The sequence below is a fragment of the Odontesthes bonariensis genome, chromosome 14 (assembly GCF_027942865.1).
Source record: "Odontesthes bonariensis isolate fOdoBon6 chromosome 14, fOdoBon6.hap1, whole genome shotgun sequence".
Taxonomy (NCBI): domain Eukaryota; kingdom Metazoa; phylum Chordata; class Actinopteri; order Atheriniformes; family Atherinopsidae; genus Odontesthes; species Odontesthes bonariensis.
Window position 1 is genome coordinate 10,795,285 of NC_134519.1, and position 22,701 is coordinate 10,817,985.

Consider the following 22,701-nt stretch of genomic DNA (forward strand, 5'->3'; position numbering starts at 1 on the left):
TTCATTTGACAGTTTCTTTTTAGCTCATCAGCCAATCATATACAGTATTGTTCTCGGTGTCTAAACCATCGCAGAAATCTGGTTTTCTACTAATGACCCCTGTGCAGAGTCTGTTATTTTAGGGCCACACACACCATCCAGAGGGCGATATTTCAGGCTGAAGTTCTGGTGTTTACAGGCCGTTTTATAACCAGGTTGATGCCTTTAGGATAACTGTTAACAAGAAAAGTTAGCTTCAACAATCACATGCTTTCTGACTTTCTAACTTTGCGAGTCTGAGTTTGAGATGACAGGAAACTGAGATTAAATCCACTGCAGGATTCAAAGCGAGGCTCACAGAAGCCATCTTAGATCATGTGGGATGTTGTATTTCTCTACAGATTTTACACATTAGGAAACTCCACAGAGATGCTATCATTGATAGATTTAAACTGAAAGCCGACTTCTGAGTCGAGCTGCAGAAGAAAAGAAGAAGAATCACAGAAAAACTCAGGGAAGCTTTGTTATTTGATTGGAAAAAAAGACCCCAAAAAACATCTCAATGTGTATTCAATGAGGCAGGTAAAACTTTTTACAGAAATATACAAAGGGTAAGACATTAAATGTTTTTCATAAATATCAAATTAGATCCTTTATCCTGTAAAACTGCGAGATAAATGTTGCATAGAAAAGTAGTGATGAGAGAGCTCCACACACACACACACACACACATATATATATATATATATATATATATATATATATATATTTTTCACTGTACAAGGGCGGTTGAGTTCCTGCTGACGCGATCGGACTGAGATCTGCAGACGGGTACAAAAGCCACATAAAGGAAGTGCGGGAACTGAGGCAAACATGACTCAGAAAAAAACTGATTTCATAAGTCATTTAGGTTTGTGCCCTGAAAACTGTTCTGAGGAACCTTTACAGCACTTTTAAAATACTTTAACACAAGAAAACGGACAGTAAAGAGTCCGCTCTGGACGCTCGATGGAGTGTAGAGTACAACGTTTAACAGGAGCCAGATGTTTAGAAAATCATACAATAATTTGATTTATGAATCTACTCAGAACAACTGGGCTGATTCCACTGTGATTATTTCAGTTAGTTTTTCTTTACAGAGCAGAAAGCTGCACATCCGGCCCTCTGAAACAGCAGGTTGTGCTGCACCCCCCCCCCCTTCTGTTTAAGATATGATGTTGTTTATCTGTTCCACCGAATCATTTTCTGCTCTCCAGCTAAATGATTCCAGTGAGCCCATCTCTTGAGATCTCCTCCAAACTAGGATTCTGCTTTCGCTTTCAGAAATCAGCATTAATAATTGGTAGTCGTGCCAGTCTGATCGATCCGACACATTTCAGAGTGAATGGATTGGTCTCCAAAGCAAGACCAGTAAGATCTGGACTGGCATCGTTTCGGCACCAGCTCGTTAAAATAACACGATGGGAAAGAATCCGCGAGGAGTTCCAGCGTTGATAACTCGGTTTCAGAGAAAACAGTCAAATGAACATCGATCTTTAAGAAGCCCCTAACTGTATGCACATCTCAGGTTTACCAACATTAACCGCCGCAAACTCCTGGTTGTCTCACACCAAGAAGGCGGCTAAATTCTTACCAGTTCAGCTTTGTTTCAGGCTGGTTACTTATGATGAATAAACTGTGTTCTGGCTTAAATTTTGACCATTTTAAACAGAGTTGGTGTTTTTGAGAACTCTTACACGTGAAATTTGAGAGTTGGGTTTTCAACTGAATTTTCCACGGACGAGAGTTTGAGCCATATGATGATCATACGAACCGGCAGCTTCGTCTTCAAGTAGCAACCAAACAGCCGAGAAGAATCGCTGCCTAACGTCCTTAAAGGCTCCATAATAACATACAACAGGCTGCAAAGGCTGAGCTTAAGTGGATGCATACAGTCAGACACGAGAGGTTTCAAACAGAACGGGACAAATTGCACATTAAACCTAAACCGAAAACAATCTCCATCCTGAATTTGCTGTTTATCTGAATTCAGCAGACACTACAGGTGTCAAATGTCACCCCCCCCCCACCCGCCTTCAAACTCGAGCATGACATCAAACATCTGTCTCGTGAGTGTTTTCGGCGCACAGTAACATGGGAAAGATCTGGGGTTTGTTTTTCGGATTTATGTACAAGAACTCGTCTCGCGATGAACACAGAAAAATATCTAAACACAATCAACTTTACACACAACTCCTCGAGGGATCTTCGGATTCCTCCGTCACAGACGAGACATCGAGTACGAGAGAGAAAATCTACAGCTCGCGGAATTAAATATAAACAACCTTTTCAGAAAAATAATCTTTATGCAGAGTGTGTGGATAAAAGCTTTGTGCGCTAATCAGTCACACCTGGGTGATAGCTCTTTGAAAAACAGTTAAGTATCTAAATCAAGTGGCGTATTTATTCGGCGTGTGATACATTCACTTGAGAGCTGAAGAAGATCAACTGCTTTTTCTAAATTTACATCTTAGTTTTCCCATATTTTCCCTGCCTCCCCGTCCTCACAGTCAGGAGTCGGAGTCTTCCTGAACCTCCTCCTTTCATCCACCTCTGCACGCTTCACATCGAGCACGCATCCGTCCCCCTCTGTCTTTCCCCCTCTTCCTCTCGGCTGCTGGAGCAGTCCATCGCCTCTCCGCTGTCCGTCTCGCTGCCGGTGAACATCGGAAACGAGCTCTCAGCACTCGCATCCTCCTTGTCCCCCCCCTTCCTCCTCTCCATCCTCTCCACCTCTTCGTCGTCGCCCCCTCCTCTCTGCCTGCAGTAAGGTGGGATCTCAACCACGACGTACTTCTTCGCCCAGCTGCCCAGCGCCGCCTTCTGTCGGACGTCATGGGCCGTCAGTCCTGCGTCAGACCTGGAGTTAGTCGCTGAGGGAGAAAAAAGAATATTTCCATGCTGATTTGACCTCTGTGTTTTGGTTAAACCAGTTGAGAACATGAAATCTGCTGCATCTTTACATGCAAGTGACTCGAGTTAAATCCTTCCCCTGCAGAGCAAAGAAGGCGCCTCATTTCTTTTTGTTTCATGAACAAAAGCTCCGCTGGTGTTAAGTATGAGACATCAAACACTGAGCTCAAACATCACCACTCGTGTCATTTGAACTAAATGTGAACAAATAAACAAACCGTTTCCTGAAAGGTTGGGAGATATCTAAACAAACCTAAATCTGTTATTTGCTGCTGAAGCTTTATTTAATGGACATTAGTCCAAAGAAATTATTTTCGGGGTCTTTTACCAACCGACTTAATCGTTTTTAGGATATAAATTTAAAAGTGGATGCCAGAAACACTCATAAAAAGCTTTTGGAGAATCAGGGCTCTTTAGAGGGTTGCTGCTCATGGCGTTCCCCCTCTTTACGGGTCCAACTGCGAGCATTTCTGTGCATAGAAATATTTTCCATCCAACTACAAAGGGAATGGAGGGTAGACACTGCAATCTTCCTTTTTCCAAGGACTGAATGTTGCATTCTTCTCCAATTCCAGAGCTTTTAGATAATGAGAAAGCTTCACAAAAACTTTATGCTAAGGTCGGTAATGAGTCATCTTATGTTTACATGTCGCACATTATTCAACTACTTTGTAAAGGAAAGTCATAAATATCTAATCAGCTTATTTTCTGACGTCCCAGACGACGAACAGGCACCAGACTCACCTGGAAGGGTGGTGGACAGCTGAGCGGAGTTACAGGTAACAGAACCGTTGTTGTTGGAGCCCACAGCAGCTGCGAGCTGGAAGAGCTCACAGCGGGGCACCTGGGGGGACACCGGTAAGGAGTGGCACTGCCTTCCTGGCAGCTGCTGCCAGTAATACGACGCCTCCTGCTGGGGTCCTCCAGGTCCGTGAGCGGACGGCTGGTGGCTGAACGCACTTCCTGGAGGCGAGTGAAGGTCAAACACCAGCGAGAAGACGGACTTGCTGGGCACGTCGAAAAACTTGATCTTGCCCCCGCACAGGTCCTCTCGAGCAGTGAAAGGGTTGATCTTGCGAACTTTGGCTGCTCTCTGGGAGGTAGGGGGGTTGTAGTACGGATCTTGGACGTTGATTTTTCTTCCCGGCTTGCAGGAGAAGATGTCCGATTGGCTGCGGCTGAGCCAGATGTTTCGCCTGGGCCGCGGGGATTTGGGAGGGATTTTATCATTTTGGAAACCGAGTGGGTTCAGCCGCTTGAAGCCCTGGATCTTCTCCCCTTAAGCGAAGAAAAAAAAAAAAGAAAAAAAAAGAGTTTTTGTAACTGCATGACATGAGAAACAACTGTGAAAGTATTTCTTAAACTTGTTACTGGAGGTAAAGTGAGAACTCAATATCACCACTAGGTGGCGACAGGTGCTAAATTCTGTACAGGCAGCAATAAGTTCTTTCAAACCCGGAGTTTTAAACTGTTTTCTAAGGCACTGGATAAAAGGTATTTAAACAGATGTTTGGACAGGATTCGTCAGATTTAACTCTCTCACAAAGGGCGATTCACAGTGCAGTAAAAACTCAATAACTTTGAAGTGAGAACAACAGAAACCCTAGTTCAGAAACAAGCGTATTTGCCTAAATAGACATTTTTAAATCCAGGTTAAAAACATTTCTTTTCTCATGTGTCTATGCATGAAATCTGAAATCTTTAATTTATCTGGACTGTGGCTTGTTTTTAAATTCATTTAAATTATTTTATTTGTTTCTCTTTATATTCTTTTATGTATTTTTAATGCTTCTTACACTCCCTGCTGCAATGCTTTTATTTTATGTGAAGCACTTTGAATTGTTTTGTACATAAAACGTGCAATACAAATAAATTTGATTTGATTTGATAAATATGTAAAAAACAAATCATGCAGGGAAATATATAAACAGCCCGCGCATTTAAACCGATGAACAAAGCAAGCAAACATCTCATTTCATCCCGCTCCCATAACACATTTTTGCCCTTCGGAGTGATCGTAAAAAGGGAAAGTTTGACCACGGAAAAACATCTTCTTGTTTATGTTATGCTACAGTAATACTTCCTACTAGGGGTGATCCAGGTCTCGGGAAATGCTGATGTTATCGGTGGCGAGAAGAAGGACGGGGACAGAGAAGGAGGGAAGGAGGAGTCCTTCCTGACGTTACCATCAACAGATCCGAGCCGTGCTTTCCACAACAACGGCTTCATAAGAGATTACTGTCCTGTCAACAGGCTCAGACGTTTGTTTTATACATCGAGTCTGCGTCATTCAGATTTATAACCAAACACCACGTGGAAGAAATGTGTCGCATTTGTCACTCGTCTCAATCGCGCCTGCATCCTGTGACATAATGAGTAAAAGGAGCCGCTTGGCTCGTCTAAACAAAAACATTACTGCCTGCTGACCCCGAGATGGTCAGACATGCAGGCGGCTGCACGCTGGACCGAATTAGAAGTGAAACCCTGACCTGCATGGATCAAGTGTCTCAGAGTAGGAATGTTGATCTCAGCCCAAATTTCCTCTTCGAGTCAAGATGAGGTTTATAAGTTAGGTCAAACTGGGGTCCACTTTCATTAAAATGCCCCTCGGATAAGCTGCTGAAGTATCTTTGGGGGAGGACAGTGCAAACATGGGATCAAATATTTCCTTTTCTTTTCTTTTTAAAGATGAAGTGTTGTCAGGAAAGGAAAAGTCTGCATGTAGAGGTGAAACGGGGTTCCTGGATCGTCTTCCTACAAAGAAGAGTTAAGAGTGATGTGAGCGTGCGGCGCGGATACCTTTGGGAATGCTTTTCTTGTCATTGTCGCCGCTGAGCGGAACACACTCGTGCTCCATTGCTTCAACTTTGAGGCGAGCGAAGACCTCCTCCAGGTGCTTGACGCTGTCTGGGAAGGATGGGCGGAGTTTAGGATCCATCTGAGGACAGGAGCAGTTAAAACATCCACATTACCTTTAATCTAACCCATTCAGATGCACACTGTGTGCTGCATCCAGTCTACACATCCCTTTGAGATGTGGGGTAAACATACTGGAAGTGTGTGTTGTATTGTTTTTGAGACAAGTTTAAGCGCTCAAATGTTTTCTATCTATACGGTTAGTGGTTTTTGCAGAAGTTCAGAAACAAAAGTTCTGTCCGGGTTTTCGGAAAAGTCTCATTTTAGGAGGTCTTTTTGGTCCCAACTGTTTTCAAAGATGCTCCATCCGATGTACCAACATTACAACAGTAAATACTGCAGTCGTGGTAATTTCGCAACACTAAGATATCGTCACACGCCTTAACTTTGCATCTTAAAGGGTTGAATAACCGAGGAATTATTCTGCGTCGTTTAGTGGCACAAAGCGAGACTCCTTTGTAAACTTTATTGGAGCTGCACTTTGGCTCAGCAGACACTGCTGCAAAAGTACGATGATGGGAAGAAATGATCGTATAATACCAGCTTGACTCACCATGGTGGGTTAAAGATAAGATAAGATAGAAGTTTATTCCTCACACAAGCGGAAATTCCACAAAGTTACAGCAGCAAGAGTAAAGAATAGTAGTGGAAAGTATGAAAATGAAATGACATGGTCCCCTGGACACTATACGTCTACTGGGTAACTCATCTGTCAACGAAAGCCTATAACACTGTAAAAGTGAAGTCTTAAAGGTGCTTTATATGAAAGTACACCCTTAAACATGTTTATTCCTGCTGTAATGTTAAATGGGGGTCGATTCTAGATTGAAAAAAGCTTCAAGTGGCCCTTTAAGGAGCTCGCATTTAGATGCTGGCTTCATCTTTCCCCCTTGGATGCTGTCGTTTGGGACAAATATGTGGCTCAAAACAAAGACCCGGAAGCAAAGGAAAGGGCAAAGCAGTTAAAATAATTTGGAAGAAAAAAAAAAAAAAAACCTTGGAAACGGACTTGGAAGGAGGATAAGGGAGACAAGGATGATAAAAGCGAGACAACAGACAAGGATGAGAAGGGATAAAGGAGTCTATATGGGATCAATCAGCAGGGAGCTCCAAAACCTTTAATGCCCTGATCTTCTGTGGGTGTAATTAAAGTTAGGAATGGAAAGAAGTCACCCCACAGTTAAAGTCAAGAGATGTAGTGTTGTGAGATAAACGGAACGGGGGAAATTATATCTATGAAGCTTAAAAAAAACTTATCAAATCAATGCAGGACTACTAAGAAAAGCTGAATCTGACAACTGCAGAGAGCAGAACACCCCCTGGACATAAAGCCGAATCAGATTAGTCAGATAAGCAGATTGCTCATTTATTTCTAAACAAGGAAATAAAAGTTGCTTAAGAAATTAAAAGAATAAATCCAGAGAAACATGGGACTCATTATGACCCGAAGCAGCCACTTTAAAGTCAGCAGCTTACTATCGGAGAGAAATCATCATTTCTGAAGCACAAAGAGTGACGGGGCGGCGGACTCACGTTACAGCAGTTGAAGGCCAGCTGGAGGAAGTCAGGCGGACAGTCTCCCACCATGTGCTGGAACGTGTGATAGTCCAGGCCGAAGTTCTGCTCAGGACAGGGAGGTGGAGACAGAAAGAGGTTTGATGTACGACACGTGAAATACAAACAGGAAATGAATACTTTAACAGAGGGATAAAGGATGGAGACAGACCCGCTCCAGCAGATGTTTGACATCGTGTAACTCGACTGCCAAAGCCAGTTTCATATCAAACTAATCCCTCTGACATTGTTCTGTGGAACGCCAAGTTCCACTATGCTTAGATTCAGATACATTTCTTTTCTCATGTGTGAAATCTGCACGATATATTTTAATTTATCTGGACTGTTGCTTATTTTTAAATTCATTTACATTTTTTTTAATTGTTTCTCTTTATATTGTTTTATGTATTTTTAATGCTTCTTCCACTCCCCGCTGCAATGCTTTTATTTTATGTAAAGCACTTTAAATTGTTTTGTACATGAAATGTGCTATACAAATAAATTTGATTTGATTTGATTAGAGACCATCAAAGACCAATAAGCACCAACTTATTCCTCAACACGGATTCAGCTCTAAGCCTGGGATGCAAACAGTTTCTAGTCATTACTATTGTTGAATTAATGTTGGCTTGGTTTCAATATCAAACAACACAGACTGTAAGAAAAAATGGTGTATGATATCATACCATCAACCACACATTAAATATCTTAAAGACAGTTAGAATAATGTTTAATACTTAGGTTTACTTGGACAGATTTGTGCAGACAAGGCAGACTTTTCAGCCATAACTTCACAAAATAAGCACTAAATATTTGCCTCGCAAGATTAGGTTAGGAAACGTGATATCAACATTCCTTTGCTGGTCCGTGTGAGAATAGTTCATCATGTAAACAGATCGAGGGATATCAACAGGCTCAGCCTGTGTACACTGCAAACACATAGACTGGGTATCTGAGATCACGAGGTGGAGCGCAGGTGAAAGAGAGGTGAGCAGTTACCTCCGTTCGGGGGAGGAAGTCAGGGTCAGCCTGGATCCTCGCAATGATTTCACACAGGATTATCCCATAGGAGAACACATCGGCCTGAAAATACCACAGAATGAGCTCAAAAATACACACAAAGACTCATTTAATGCACAGTTTGTTCGTAAAGAAAGGTGAACTATCATAAAGGTAAGCTATCGAGCTTTTCCACACCGGACATTTCAACTTTAAACCGTGTGATAAGCACAGGTGGAACAATGAGGGTTAGATGAAGTGTTTGTTCAACAACTAACCAGCGTGCACAGCTGCAAAATGGAATGCAGCCCTCGATAATACACCTGAGTTTAACTCCATTTACTTATATATGTGTTATTATATTATCGTATTCTGCATATCACAGTTTTCTTAACATCATGCAGCCCCACTGCCAACTGTTCCCTTATTTTCCTTGTTACAGTAAATATCTAATAATCCATAATCAGTGTAAACCTGATCAGAACATTGAAAAACTCAAATTCTCCGGTGTTTCTCTTCTTAATTCAAAGAAAACGGATGTATTTGAATTAAATGCGCCATCCAATCTGATGTAATTGCACTGTTTTATGGAGGTTACGGTTCACCTTCTCGTTGTAGCGCTCATCTCTCAGCACCTCTGGAGCCATCCAGAAAGGAGAACCAACCACCGAAAGCTTCTCTCCTTCAGCGCTAAACAGAACACAAACACAGGATTTCTAATTATGTCCAACGCGTCACGAAAGCGAAGAAGTCACGCGTGCCAGAAAGTGTGAGAATCTTTGCAGCTTTGAGCTGCACCCTGGTGTCTGTGCTCATGTTTCAGAGATGTGAAAAATAATCACCAGAGACCAGAATATGTTCCTAAAGTTCAGAATCACAAGGTTTGACTTGCTTTTATTAGCGGGATCAAATATAAGCATTTAAAAAAAACGCATGATTGGAGTCATTGGTGTGCGTTAAATCTTTAGTCTGCTTTTAAGCTGCTGAATAAAAGAAACTAATGATGAGCATTCGGTGTAAACAATTCAGCATGAAGAGTGAGTTCCTGTTTTTGGTCGAAGCTCGGTATGTTTGTAGACGGCAGCACCTCTGTTTAAAACAAAGCTGGAGCTTTAAACTCTACCCAGCACACTTTTCCTGGATGGCTTTAAACCGTCATGAATCCTAATTGCAGTAGCGTTTAGCTTTTGCTCTAATTAGATTTCAAAGTGGGTTAAATAGGGTCAGGACGATGGTTGCCAGGAAAACTGCAGCTTCTCACTTGGCAAGAAAATAAGACATGGGTGTGGTTACACTTCGTCAAGTTCATGACCGTGTTTACACACATTTATACAAAGATAGACATGATCACGGACACTATTTTGCGCTTTCGTAAATCCTTCCTGAGGACACTGTAGAAGACAGTTAGCACCACCCTCTTTCTTTGTAGCTCTGCAGAATTAAAGAGTGAAACCATGTGCTAAGAGGATCCTCATGTTATCGAAACACTGAAGCAGAGAACGTGAGCTGTGGAGGCGGCTGTTAGTGTTAGCGTATGACCCGAGTGTTAATAAATAACCCTGCGCCTGGTATGAGGAGGACGAGGAGGAACACACTGCAGTGAGTGAGCAGTGACAGGAGGATACAACAAGATGATAGACTGGAATAAAAAGGTTCATGCATTCATCTCCAGTAGACTCGATTACTGTAATGCTCTTTTAACTGGACTTCCCAAAAAGAGCATTAAACATCTGCAGCTCATCCAGAACGCTGCTGCTGGAGTTTTAACCCGGACTAAGAGATCTGAACAAATCACAGCAGCTTTAAAATCTTTACTCTGGCTTCCAGTCAGTCACAGAATAGATTTTAAAAGCCTGCTGATGGTTTACAAATCACAGAACAGTTTAGGCCTAAAATACATCTGTGATATGTTCAGAGAATATAAACCCAGCAGAGCACTTAGATCCAAGGACTCAGGTCAGCTGGTCCAGTCCAGAGTCCAGACTAAACATGGAGAAGCAGCATTTAGCTGTTATGCTGCAAACAAGTGGAACAAACTGCCAGTGGAGATTAAACTTTCACCAAATGGAGACATTTTTAAATCCAGGTTAAAAACATTTCTGTTCTCATGTGTCTATGCATGAAATATCTTTTAACTTATCTAGACTGTTGCTCGTTTTTAAATTCATTTAAATTATTTTGTTTCTCTTTATATTCTTTTATGTATGTTTAATGCTTCTTACACTCCATGCTGTAATGCTTTTATTTTATGTGAAGCACTTTGAATTGTTCTGCACATGAAATGTGCTATACAAATAAATTTGACTTTGACTTCTTATTTGACATGATCCGTCTCTGTGGGTTTTCATAATGAGAGCCATGCAGCCCATTCACATAAACCAAAAATACTGCCACGGCCATTAATCAATTAAAGGTAATTGCTGGTCTTACTGCAACAAAACATCTTGATGAAGTCATAAGTTTCTTTAAGTGGCATCAATGGATTTTTAGCCACGAGGGGGCACATAAACATCAAAGCAAGCATAAGTAGTTTTCTGTTAACATACAAACACACATGTGGTTAGTTACACATCAAGCAGACATGCTGTAACAGTTTGAATCATCCTCCTTTCACATCAACGAGAAGAATATCAGCGGCTGTGACTGACAGGTGTCTGGTGTTTTCCATCAGCCTACTAACCATGACTATCTGTGTCGAAGGGGTTTTTAAGGCTTTTTGTCGGTAAATGACTGCCAAAAGGCTGTGAGTCAAACGCAGAAAACGTGTGATACATGACACAAAACTGAGCTGAATATGTTTGGAGGGGAATGTCATCCCTCCAGCCAGCTCCTTTCATAACACACCGTCAACTCTGGTAACATGAGTCAGTATAACTGTGACAAACACAGCAGAAGAAAATGAGCTTACAAAAGGTTTCCTTTTAAATCATGTTCCGACTGTCTTTCTATCACTAATAAAGAGCGAGGGCCGGGTATTTTCGTGTAAATGAAGGTGTTCGGTGACGTCTCCTTACAGGTTGGTGGGGATCTTTTCTGCCAGGCCGAAATCTCCCACCACTGCCGTGTAGCAGCTGTCATCACATTTTATCAAGCAGTTCTGTGAACACAGAAAACCAAAAACACCGGCGATCACTTGAGGAAGTTGCAACACAGAAGGATTCAAAGCACAAAGCATTTTGTGGCTCAGCTTTTATCAGCCAAACCTGCACTTCCTATCTAAATTCACAGCTCGGAAACATTACAGGTTCAGACTCTTCCTCTTCAGCCTAAAATAGAGGGCTTGTTAATGTTCTTTCACTATTTGTTGGAAAGAAACGAATGCACTGTTGGCAGCTTCTCCCTGAACTCTCATCTGAAGCATAATGGCAGCTGAGGGGCTCCGCCACCTTAGCTGAGCTGTATGTTAATGGTCCATGAAGCCACAGTTTATTCATGCGCGTCGCTGTCACTGATGCAGCCTGTGGTGCATGAATTCATTGCACAACTGGACTCCTTCCCATTTTCTGAGTCCTTCATTATGGAGGTATACAGTATAATTTCTACACCACATCATCAGGGAAGTTACAGTAAAATGGCTTTTTAATGATTTGAGGAACTGTGTTGTCTGTGAACTCTCAGGGTGGGGAGCACACCATCTAATCCTCAGAGGCATCTACAAAAGAGGAGTCTACTATCTTGTTTGTCTCATCCAGTCAAAGGAAAAGTGCACTTGTTTGTTTTTCTACAGCTGAGGGGAAATGATCATGACTGTACGGCAGATTAAAAACCTAAAAGCTGCTTCATACAGAGTAAAAACAGCGTTTGGGCGGTTTTCTTTACAGGGAGGTTAACGGGACTGGGAAGAGAGTTCAGTATCTCAAAAACACTCAACAGTTTTATGGTACTTTCAGCTTATAACTAAGAAAAAGCTGCTAAAGAAACTATGCACCTTTAGAAGCAATCAATATTTCAATCTATAATACAGGAGCTCAGTAAGTGGAAGGAGAAAGAGAAGACATGTTTTCTCCTCTGCTTTAAGTTTGTAGTCTTCTCTTCACAGAAATATACCAATAAAACATGTTTACTGAGGGAGTCCAAACAAAATGATGAGTCATGCAGATCCGTTGGAAGTCGGGACTGAGTTTCATCGCAGCTATCAGCAGACCTGCAGATCTACTTTAAGCTACGCTTTCTCCTGTTAATGACCAATTAGCCTCAGCTAACCTTGGAGGTGAGGTCCCGGTGGAATATGCCTTTGGCGTGCAAGTAGGCCACACCGCTGGCGATATCACAGGCGAGTTTCACCCGGCTGGGCCAACTCAGGTGTTTGTTGCTGTCGAGAAGCTGCTCCAGGTTTCCGCCATTGATGTACTGAAGAAAAAGAAACACATGCCACACATTTTACAAACACAGAGGCAGACATATTCACACGCAAATAAGGTTTAAAAAGGGGGATTAGAAGCTTAGATTAAATAAAAATGTAATTTAAAAAAAATAATAAATCATGCTTGAATCCTGGTTACATTGTGTCCTAAAAAACAGGTTTTATGTCCATTTTTATTGGCAGAGGAACTGAAAACATGCAGCACAAATTCCTAGAATTCAAAGACATGATTTGTCAAAAAGTAATTGATTTTTGACGTTTAATACCCGTTGAGTCAGGAACAGTATTTGATGCTCACTAAAAAATACAAAAACATGTTTTTTAAAACACACGAACCCATTGAAACTACAAGGGGAAGCGCTCAAACCAACAGCTCATCTTAGTGACCGTCCATCAGCCTGGTGGGTTTGCTGATGTATTGACCAAAAAAAAAAAAAAAAAAAAAAAAAGGCCTGTGGCCTGTTCAGCAGGCTGATAAAACTGCTGGTTTTCTCATGCATGAATGTGGAGTGTCTGGTCCTTAAAAATGCTGGACTACGGAAAGACGAGACAGCCAATCAGCTCAGCGGGTTTAAAGTATTCAGGGTCCTTTACTCTGTCTGCTTTGATCCTCAGGAACTTGCTTGACCTTCCTGCTTGCATGCAAACTCACTAACACACTAATCTCATGTCACATATCATGAACAACAGTGCTTAACTACAGAGAGCCGACGTGGGGCGAGGGATCGTCTGGTTTAGCTGCGGTTATTGGTATGACTGACAGGCATGGAATTAGAGCAAAGAGGGGGTTAGTGATGGCAGGAGGTTACTGCTTCTTCATGCTGATAATAAACTGAGCTTAAAGCTGCTTTAGTTCAACCTATTTATCGATTTCTCCCCAAAAAACGAGTAAAATGCGCAGTTTTCTTTTAGCTGAGCACAGACATAAATCCTTACTCATAACATCTTTCCAGAGAATTTGAATTTTAAGTGTTTTGTGAGGCAAGCTTTCAAAAAGCACTGAAGATATCGAATGATACCCACAGGATGTAGTTTAAAAAAAAAAATAATAATTATATTGCATCCACACAAAAGACTAAAGGCTAAAAAGGCTGAAACAGATGATGGGAGCTCTGATACTGAAAACATTAAGTGCTAACCAAGTTTAACTCAATGTGATGCAGAAAGAATAGGAAGTCGATGGAAGGGTCACGTACAGAATGCAAAGAATGCAACCGCAAACTTCATCTTTCAACTTCGCAAATTGTGGTGGAGGGGGTGTAAAGTTGGCACACATGAACTGAGGTCACCAAGAAATATTTACATTCTTCTTTTTTTGTATTTCCACATGTTTGTACTCGTGCAACCCCTCTGAGCGTTATTTAACTTCCAGGCAGGGCTTAAATCAATATGTGCAAATCGAATTCTGTAACGCCTCTGGAACTGAAAATGACCCACAACGCCCTTTACTACATAAGTACGATGACACATCACCGCAGAAGGATGACGTCACCTGCCATAATAATGTCTTGCATGCTCCATTCTGGATCATTTAGACGTGCAGCTTATATTTTAAACAGTTAACTCAGCACATTTGGACTTTGAATCATTTATACTTCGTGCGTTACGGAACTCCAACCCTCATAAATAAACATTAAACAGTTTTCAGAGCAATAAAAAGTTCAGAAGCAACAGTTTATTGTCTGTTCAAAGAAAGTGAAGAAGTACTTCATTGTTCTGACTTTACTACCAACAAATCAATGACTTGTGGTTTAAAAGAAACTGTTTTTTTAAAGCAAAAGAAAAAAAAAACATGATGAAGCTCTAATGCCTTCACCCTAAAGAGTGAGCTATATATATATATATATATATATATATATATATATATATATATATATATATATATGTACTCTGATTCAAGACATCAGAGGATTACAGTGTTTGTCCAGCAGATTCCTCAGAAGCCACAGAGTTCAACATCTGCTGTCTGCCTGGTTGGGGGTTAAGAGGAAAGAAATACAACAGGAGAAAACTCCTCTGGAGACATTTTAAACTCAGACTAATCCAACTCCCCTTTACCATCTCATTCAGGACTCAAAACGGCACACGCACACACAGCAGGCATAAACTGTGCCTGCTCCAAAATGCAAATGACTTGGTTTTACAGAGGAGCGTGCACGCTGTGTCAACTAAAAGTAGAAATAAAGTTGTATTTTTATTCGGGCATGTTTTTTTGTTTTCTTCCTGGAATTTGCTTTATCCTCTTTTATGGAGTAGCTAATACACCACAGTAATCACTCCACTCAGCAAATACAACAGCCACAACTTGACTGTGCACAATGTAGAGCAGTGAGGAAATAAGAAACATATGCCAGGTCATAAATGTTCACCGTCTGCCTTTCAGGTTAAAAAGCCTGGAAAGGCTCAAACAAAGAATCCTTGTTTTCTGTTGGGAGCAGCTTCAAACAGCTGAATAATCCCGCCATGGGTTATGACTTACCATTAGTCCTGATTATGATTGCAGTAGCATTTCTTACAAGGTGCAGGACGAGAGTCTCGAAAGGATCATTCTCATGTGTAAATGTTACTCTCATCCAACTACAATGCCAGTGGATATGTTCTAAAGATCCTTTATAAAGAGTTAAAGGAGTACTTTAAGTAACTCATTTCCTCACTTTTGCATGCTGTGCAGTATGTGGATTTGCATGCGTTTGTGTGTGTGTGTGTGTGTGTGTGTGTGTGTGTGTGTGTGTGTCAGTGAGTTTCTGGAGGTAACTTGGGGCCACGCAGTAACTTCTCTCCAAGTTTCCTTTGAGCACGGCGTCATCGTGGGGGTCAGGTAACAAAACACCACGAGCCTGCTACCAGGTTTGGTTCTGACGCTGCAGAAGAGGATCCGTTTACGCTGCAGCAGGAAAAAGAAAGACCCACCGCAGGGTCTGTGTATGCATACTCATACGTGTGGAGCAATTCACATCTACAGTGTGCGAATGTGTGTAAACTTAAGATGCTTTCGAGGATGCCACAGCAGAAAGCTCTCGTCCGTCATCGCTGAGGCGACAACATGCACCACAATCAGTATAATTAAGAACGTGTGTTTGAGTCTGGGAGCATCTTCAACCATGTTTCTCTTCTTCAGAATGAAGATGAAGCTTTTTGGCCACAGTTATGCGTATTTTATAAAATACAAATTTCCTGCCCTGGCTGGAGAATAAAGTTTTTCTACTCAATGTGAGCTCAAAACCAGTTATCATCAGTGCAAGCTGTAACCTGCATTTTGAATACTTTTTTAATTTATTATTATTTATACATGTGTTTATTTACTTATTTATTTTTATTATTTTAATTATTTCCTATTCATTGCACAGTATATTCATTGCTGACTAATTACTGTGGTTTAATGTATCTTTTTTAATCATTTAATTATTATTTTCTTTATTGCCATATGTTTTGGATGTTTAAATTGTTGGATGTTGTTATATTAACAAAAAAACAATAAATATATGTTTAAAAAAAACAAAAAAAACAGTTATCATAAGTCACTGGCTGAACTGTGCAAGCGTGTGCGTTTACGACAGCATCATCATCACTGAGTGCAGCAGTTATCATTCTTAAACTAAACAGATGAAGTGCTTTAAGAAGGGGAAAAGATAGATATAAAGATATCAGAGCTGCAGCCACCAGTTTTTATCATCTGTGACTTCATTTCTCATTAATCATTTGGTAAACAGCTGGGGCAGGAGCCAAGCTCACGTCCACTTATTTTCTTATCTTTTGTGTGACTAAGAGGTCACGACAACCATAAATCAGCACCGTGATGCAGACAGCACAGGCAAAAAACACCTTTGTTTAATGTGGCTTTAAAAAAAGAGACTTCATAATATATATAATTAGTCATTACTCAGTCTTTTTTTCTATTTGGTTAAAGTAGAACAACATTTGGAGTGTCATTTGACACTATTTAGCCTCATGTAGTGCTAATCGCTCTAAATATAGATTAGCCGGGATGAACATTTGTCGTGTTTTTCTTCTTTTGTGGATAAAGGCCAGTGTGAGATAATAACACAACAACAGGAGAAATAACACCCTGTAACCGGGAGGCCACATTTAACAACCAAGTTTTACCCTTTCAACCTCTCATTTCTCTTCCAAATAAAGCAAACTAGCCCAGACTTCTTTCATGCGGGGGCTTAACATATCAACTCATTACTATCACACATCGTATAACAGCCTTTATCTCTCTGTTCACACACATGACGAGTCGCAGTTTTAATATGCAGCGAATGTGCAGCTTGTAGTGCATTTGCAAACATTAAGCATCCCAGGAAATGTCTTGTGTCGATTCTCCCTGGCTTGCTCCCTCTCGCACTCGAGCACACAGCCAAAGTGTTTTGCACACTCAAGGACATTCAGTTCTTTTGGTTTGCCCACAATTACAGGCTTATGTGCCACCGTGTTGTGTTCATGGATGACGTGATGTTCGCCTTTAAATAGTGGCAACATAAAGAACTCACCTGCAGACGCCATAAAGGTGGAACATAAGTGCACCGCTGCTGTCTGTCATTAGGAGGGACATTTTAATCTGAGGTACCATTAGTTTGTTCTGAAGCTTTAATGCGAGATGGTTTGCGTCCGTGTACTCTTACCTCCGTCAAAGCGTGAAGCTGGCCCTCATGGATGCACACTCCCTTAAACCTACAGAAGACAAAAAGAGATGCAAAATGAAGCTGTTGTGGTTGAGTATTTGTCTCGTAAAACCACAATTTAAACTCACAGACAATCGTAGGACACCGGACAGAATCAAACAAAGTAAAATTGAAAGAAAACGCCACAAAGCTGTTTAGTTTTGCCAAGTTCGCTTCACAGTAAAAGGAAGCGTCCGCACGTTGAAATGTACAGATGAAACTTGACCTTTTTCTTCCACGAGTAAGCAGAGAAAGCAGGAAGAATAGCTAGAAAAGAATTAAAATTCCAGAAGGCAAGACCGAGCAGGTGATTACTGCGGGACTGTCTGTTAATGGCAGGATAATAACAGCTCAGATTACACCTGCATTCTTTACATCCATCCCTCTTGTCTTGCCTTTCAATTTTCTAAACTCGTTAAACAAAAACAGAATCTTCCACGATTGTTTTTTCCCTACTTTGACACACTGTTAGAATATCTAAAAAACAGAAAAAAATTCCCTTTGACAGTGAAAAACTATTTCGTAACGGAGAGAAACTGTCCTGATTTAGGTTGATAGCGTTTTATTTCTACTTTTTTAAAGGATATATATATATATATATATATATATATATACGCATTCTATTAAGACTTTGGAGATGTGAAACTACTTTAACACTGAGCAGACCATGAACTCACTGAACCAGGTGACACAATGCGTGTCTGCAAAGAAACATGTGGACAAACTTTCCAACTTTGAAGACCTCGTAACTCTGGAGGTAATGAAAAGGTCAACTTTGTAGGTCCTTCTGGGTTTTAGCAAACAATGACCTCACAGTTAGTTAACACAAAGAAACACACAGTCCACAAGGCATGCTCAACAAAGATGGTATTGTACAAGATGAGTGCACGTCTGTTTATGCACACACAAGGATATTTATGCATGTATGTGCATGTTCAGTACACACTCTCGCACCCAGAACCCCGCGGCTCAATGTCAAGCGTTTGCTACAAAACAACAACAACAACAACAACAACAACAATCCTATTCTGTGCCGTCATGGTCAGTCCAACTGAAACAGATCTGTATTCTTATGGCTTTAAAGTTCTTTACAGTCTTTTCATTGTCCTGTTGTTAAATCCAAGCTTATCTGCATAGCTCACAGCACTTTGCATAAGATGAATAGTTTCCTTAGAATAGGGTAAAATAAAATACAAATATCTAAAAAAAGCTAAACATACTGCAATAATGCACCTAAAGTCAAGTAAAGACGAATGTTTAATAGAGAGTTTGATAAAACCAGAAGAGAAACTCGTCAAAGAAAAGCAGAGGTATGTGATAAACATTAATATTTGGGTGCCTTGGAGATCAGGATGCTGTACGGCAGCATCGTATCAGACTGCTTTGAGTTTCTGAATGAAACCACCTCTTAAGGAAGAGACTTTCTCCCCATCAACTTGTATGAATATTACTGTTGTCGGTGGACTTGTGCATGGAAAAACTAGCTGTGCATCTTGGGTAACTTGATCACAAGATGAGTTCAGGTGAGAATGCAACCAGGATGGATCCAGAAGCGATACAAACAGCATCTGCCGTGAGTTTTTGTCAGAGAAAATCAGTGCTGGGTCTGGTACCTGAAGCACTGAAGCGCTTTAGGGTGAGTAAGTTAGTGTGTCGCTTCTGTGTTTAAGCTCGGTTCAGGTCATGTCACCGACATAAACAGGTTGAAGGCGTTCTCGATGACAGTTTGTATCAAGTAGATTCTGGCACTCAACTACGCACTGCAGGCGGATGAGGTTTGCAAAAGTGGACCAGAGCAGCACTGTAGCATTTGAGCTTGGCAAACACAAATGTTGTAGGCTTGGTGTTTATTCTGCATATAGGGCTATAATTAATCATGCAACATGTCTGAAAATATGCAGCCAAAGACAAAGTCTTGAAAATGTTAAATAGAAGCAATACACACACACAAAACTTTGCAGTTATAGCCAGCTTTCACGATACAGTTCTTTGCCCAGATTATCTAAAATGCTGACATGGCTGCTCACAGTCTCTGCCTTGTCCCTCAGGACAAAAAAAAGTCATCCTTGCTTTTCACCTCCAAGCATCTGACGCAACTCTAACAGGAGCTGGCAGTTTAGAGTATCCAGTGTTCACAGGGTTTGACACAGTTTCTCGTCATCCCCAAAGGAAACGGGTCACAACCACAGACGAACGGGCAACCGAGAGAACGCGACGTAGAGGTGAAGGGGGAGGCGGCCATGTCAAGAAAACACATCCATGACCAGAGAGGCAGGGGTTGGTGGAAATTACCGATGTAATGTGTAATGTAATTCATCTGGAAACAATGAGAGTTTAGACTAAATTTGATATAATAACTTGTTAAATCACAAGTAATACTCAGTTTCTTACACCAGGGATAATCGTGCATTAAAAATCAGCTGATGTTACGTCATAATGCAATGATCATCTAAATCAGCAAAAACGGAAAATAAGCTTTATTGCTTTATTCATAAGCTGCATTAATAAGGGTTTCAAGCTGTTCTGCAGTGGCATATCCCCAAAGAACAGATTCAGCATCACACACAAACACGTTATGTTTGGAAGCCGGTTTGTGTTCACTGAACCAGTCAGTTATTTGATCACCAACCTGAGTATGTTTGGATGGCAAAGCCGGTTCATCAGCTGGACCTCTCTCAGCATGTTGGCTCTGTTGCTGCTGAGCTTGTTCATCTTCAAAGCCATGACCTGGTCTGAGGCTCGATGACGAACCTGTATAAAGAGAGTGTTTTATCTTCAAATGCACTCAGCTTTTAATCTTTTTCAGCTTCGGGTCATTGTGAAAAAGGTCTCGTGGCGAGCGTGTAATTAAACTTTCCTGTCATTACATCTTACATCTAAACATATCTAGGACATGCAGTGAGAACACAGAGAGGAAAAAAAAAAAAGCAGCACATAAAAGAGAAGAGAAATGAGGCCAGTCATTACTGACCAGCCATGAAAGTACAGGCGTCAATTCAGAACTCAAAAATCAATTTTGTATCGCTGTTGGGATTTTAGTTCCCATCTCAGTGTCAAATAGCTGTGGCATCATCATCCGTCCCTCTATGGTTGACTGGATCCCTTCCCAGCATGCATTGGACAGATCGTGGCATCGTGACAACTTTACTGGATGACACTTAAAAACAGAACACACAATGCTGTCAGATATAACTGAAGTGAAATGACTTTATTGCTCCAGTTTGATACACTAATTATATTGCGTCTCCAACACAAACAAAAGAGGAATTATAAGCTCGTAATGATGAACAAGAAGCGTTTTAGAACTTGAACTAAATGCAAATCATTTCTCATCATTGATGTTGGTCACTGTCAGAAGCTCGAAGCCTCACAAACATGTCTATTCATTCCCCTTATCGTTGTGTACAGTTTGTCTGTTGCACAATGACAATAAAGCTTTCGTTCTATCTCATCGTCTCACGCCCTTAAAAATAGTCGGGTCACCTTCGGTCTTCACACTGCAGGTTTCAGAGAAGCCACAACACAGAACATTAACAATTTATGGCACAGGTCCACACATGCATCATGTTATCTTTCAAGCCTGGAACAACACACGCGTTGCATCAACATTTTCAACTCACACTCACTCCGTTTTTATTCTATTATCTCATTCCTGTTTTAAAAGGGGCCTCAGGTCTGAAAGGGTTAATTCCAGAGAATTTTTGGCTGTCGTACATTCATTCATTCATGCATGCATGCGAGCAAATAGGAAACATCAACCTGCAAACCACAGAAGGAAGCAGAACTGAGCTGCTGCAGAGGCATTCTTTTATTTACCTACGCTTGATAACTAATTTCCCTGCGGCGGAAACATTTTCAGATCGAGATGCAAATTTGAAATTGAGCGAGGATAAATTGATCCCTCTGTGTTTAGGGCTCAAGATAAGAAGCTAAATCATTGAAAAAGGAAAAAAAAAGTCTCACATAATAATGCAAAACGGAGCTCCATATTTTCACGTGAGTGTGACAGCTAAGCCTTCATCTATGCTAATGTACAAAAAGTGGGCAGCTTCATGTCGTCTTCTGACAATGGTGCACTTAATGTCTTCCTTGAACACTGCCACAGCGGCACAATAGACAGGTGGTATCAGTTACAGAGAAAGGGGAACCGACCGCAGGGATAAAGTCCAACTGGAAAGCAGAGAGCTAACAATGAAAGTCACTGAAATATATAAATGGACACCACTGCCACTATGCCGCTCTTTCAGTATTTTGAGACACAACATTCAATTATCACCACAATCTACATGATTACAAGGATGGTGGATTTAGATTTAGATAAGCGGAGTTTTCTGAATCGACTTCTCTCTCTCCGTCTCGAACGCGCAGACACAAAAATCTCTCTGTTCCAAGTTCAAAGGAGGGGGCCCCGGCTATAAGAGGCGACAGTCTCCACCACAGGACAGCAGAAACAACAGATGGCCACTCCTCTGAAGGCCTCCTCCCCCACATCCGTCGATCCTCTTCCGACCCCCAATTCTTCACTCTTCACATCCCCCCATCTGCGTGTGTTCCCGATCCCCCTCTTTCTCCTCCACGCTGTGGCCTCAAACAACCCGTCATGCCCCATCCAAATCACTCCCTGCATTAGAAGAGGTATCATTCTTCTCCTCCTTCCTCTGATGTCTCCCCCACCTTTGCAAACTCTCCTCTCTGATGGGGTCCTTTTCCTCCAAAGACCCCCCCCCCCACCGAACCCAAGCTAACCAACTTGAAAATAGCCCAAACTCCTCTTCATCTCCTCTGCAGCCCTTCTCCGTGCCCCCCCCATTTTCATCTCCTTCAACAGTCTTCCCACCCCAGCTCTCCACCTTCAGAGGCTTTTTACTCCCCTCCGTTTCCTCCTTCTTTTGGCCTCAGCGTCCACCGGCGTTCTTTTTTTTTCTTCATTTTCACCACTTTGTCGTTGCTATAATGACTTTAAAGCTTTTCAACAGTAAACTGTCCTCCCCTTCATTCTCAACATGCAGATTCTTTTCTCAAAGGACTACGAGCGTTACTCACAGGAATTTCCCATGAGACTGAAGCAACACCTACAGTTAATGGCATGATGGCAGCATTTGTTCTGGAGATTTAGAGTTTAAAGGTTGCCCACTCGAAAAAGGCATCACGCATTTAAACCAAGAGAAAAACCCCAAGGCAGGGTGAAATACGTTGCATTTAAATTGCAGTTTAACTGATAGTGAGTGCTGGCCATGGCCGTATTACAGTTTCTAACATAACTTTCCAGTAAAG

General features: G+C 41.4%; 1 protein-coding gene across 2 annotated transcripts in view; it reads right to left on the bottom strand.

The window, feature by feature from the left end:
• Positions 1-532: 532 nt before the first annotated feature.
• Positions 533-22,701, bottom strand: part of tesk2 (testis associated actin remodelling kinase 2) — a 29,180-nt gene continuing 7,011 nt past the window's right edge. For both annotated transcript variants that reach the window (XM_075482812.1, XM_075482813.1), the window contains exons 4-13: positions 20,057-20,178; positions 17,389-17,437; positions 12,604-12,750; positions 11,415-11,497; positions 9,006-9,090; positions 8,401-8,484; positions 7,381-7,467; positions 5,731-5,869; positions 3,676-4,209; positions 533-2,891 (exon numbers count right to left, since the gene is read on the bottom strand). In XM_075482812.1, the coding sequence (XP_075338927.1) occupies positions 2,581-2,891; positions 3,676-4,209; positions 5,731-5,869; positions 7,381-7,467; positions 8,401-8,484; positions 9,006-9,090; positions 11,415-11,497; positions 12,604-12,750; positions 17,389-17,437; positions 20,057-20,178 (1,641 nt within the window). In that variant the 3' untranslated portion in view covers positions 533-2,580. The remainder of the gene's footprint in view (positions 2,892-3,675; positions 4,210-5,730; positions 5,870-7,380; positions 7,468-8,400; positions 8,485-9,005; positions 9,091-11,414; positions 11,498-12,603; positions 12,751-17,388; positions 17,438-20,056; positions 20,179-22,701) is intronic.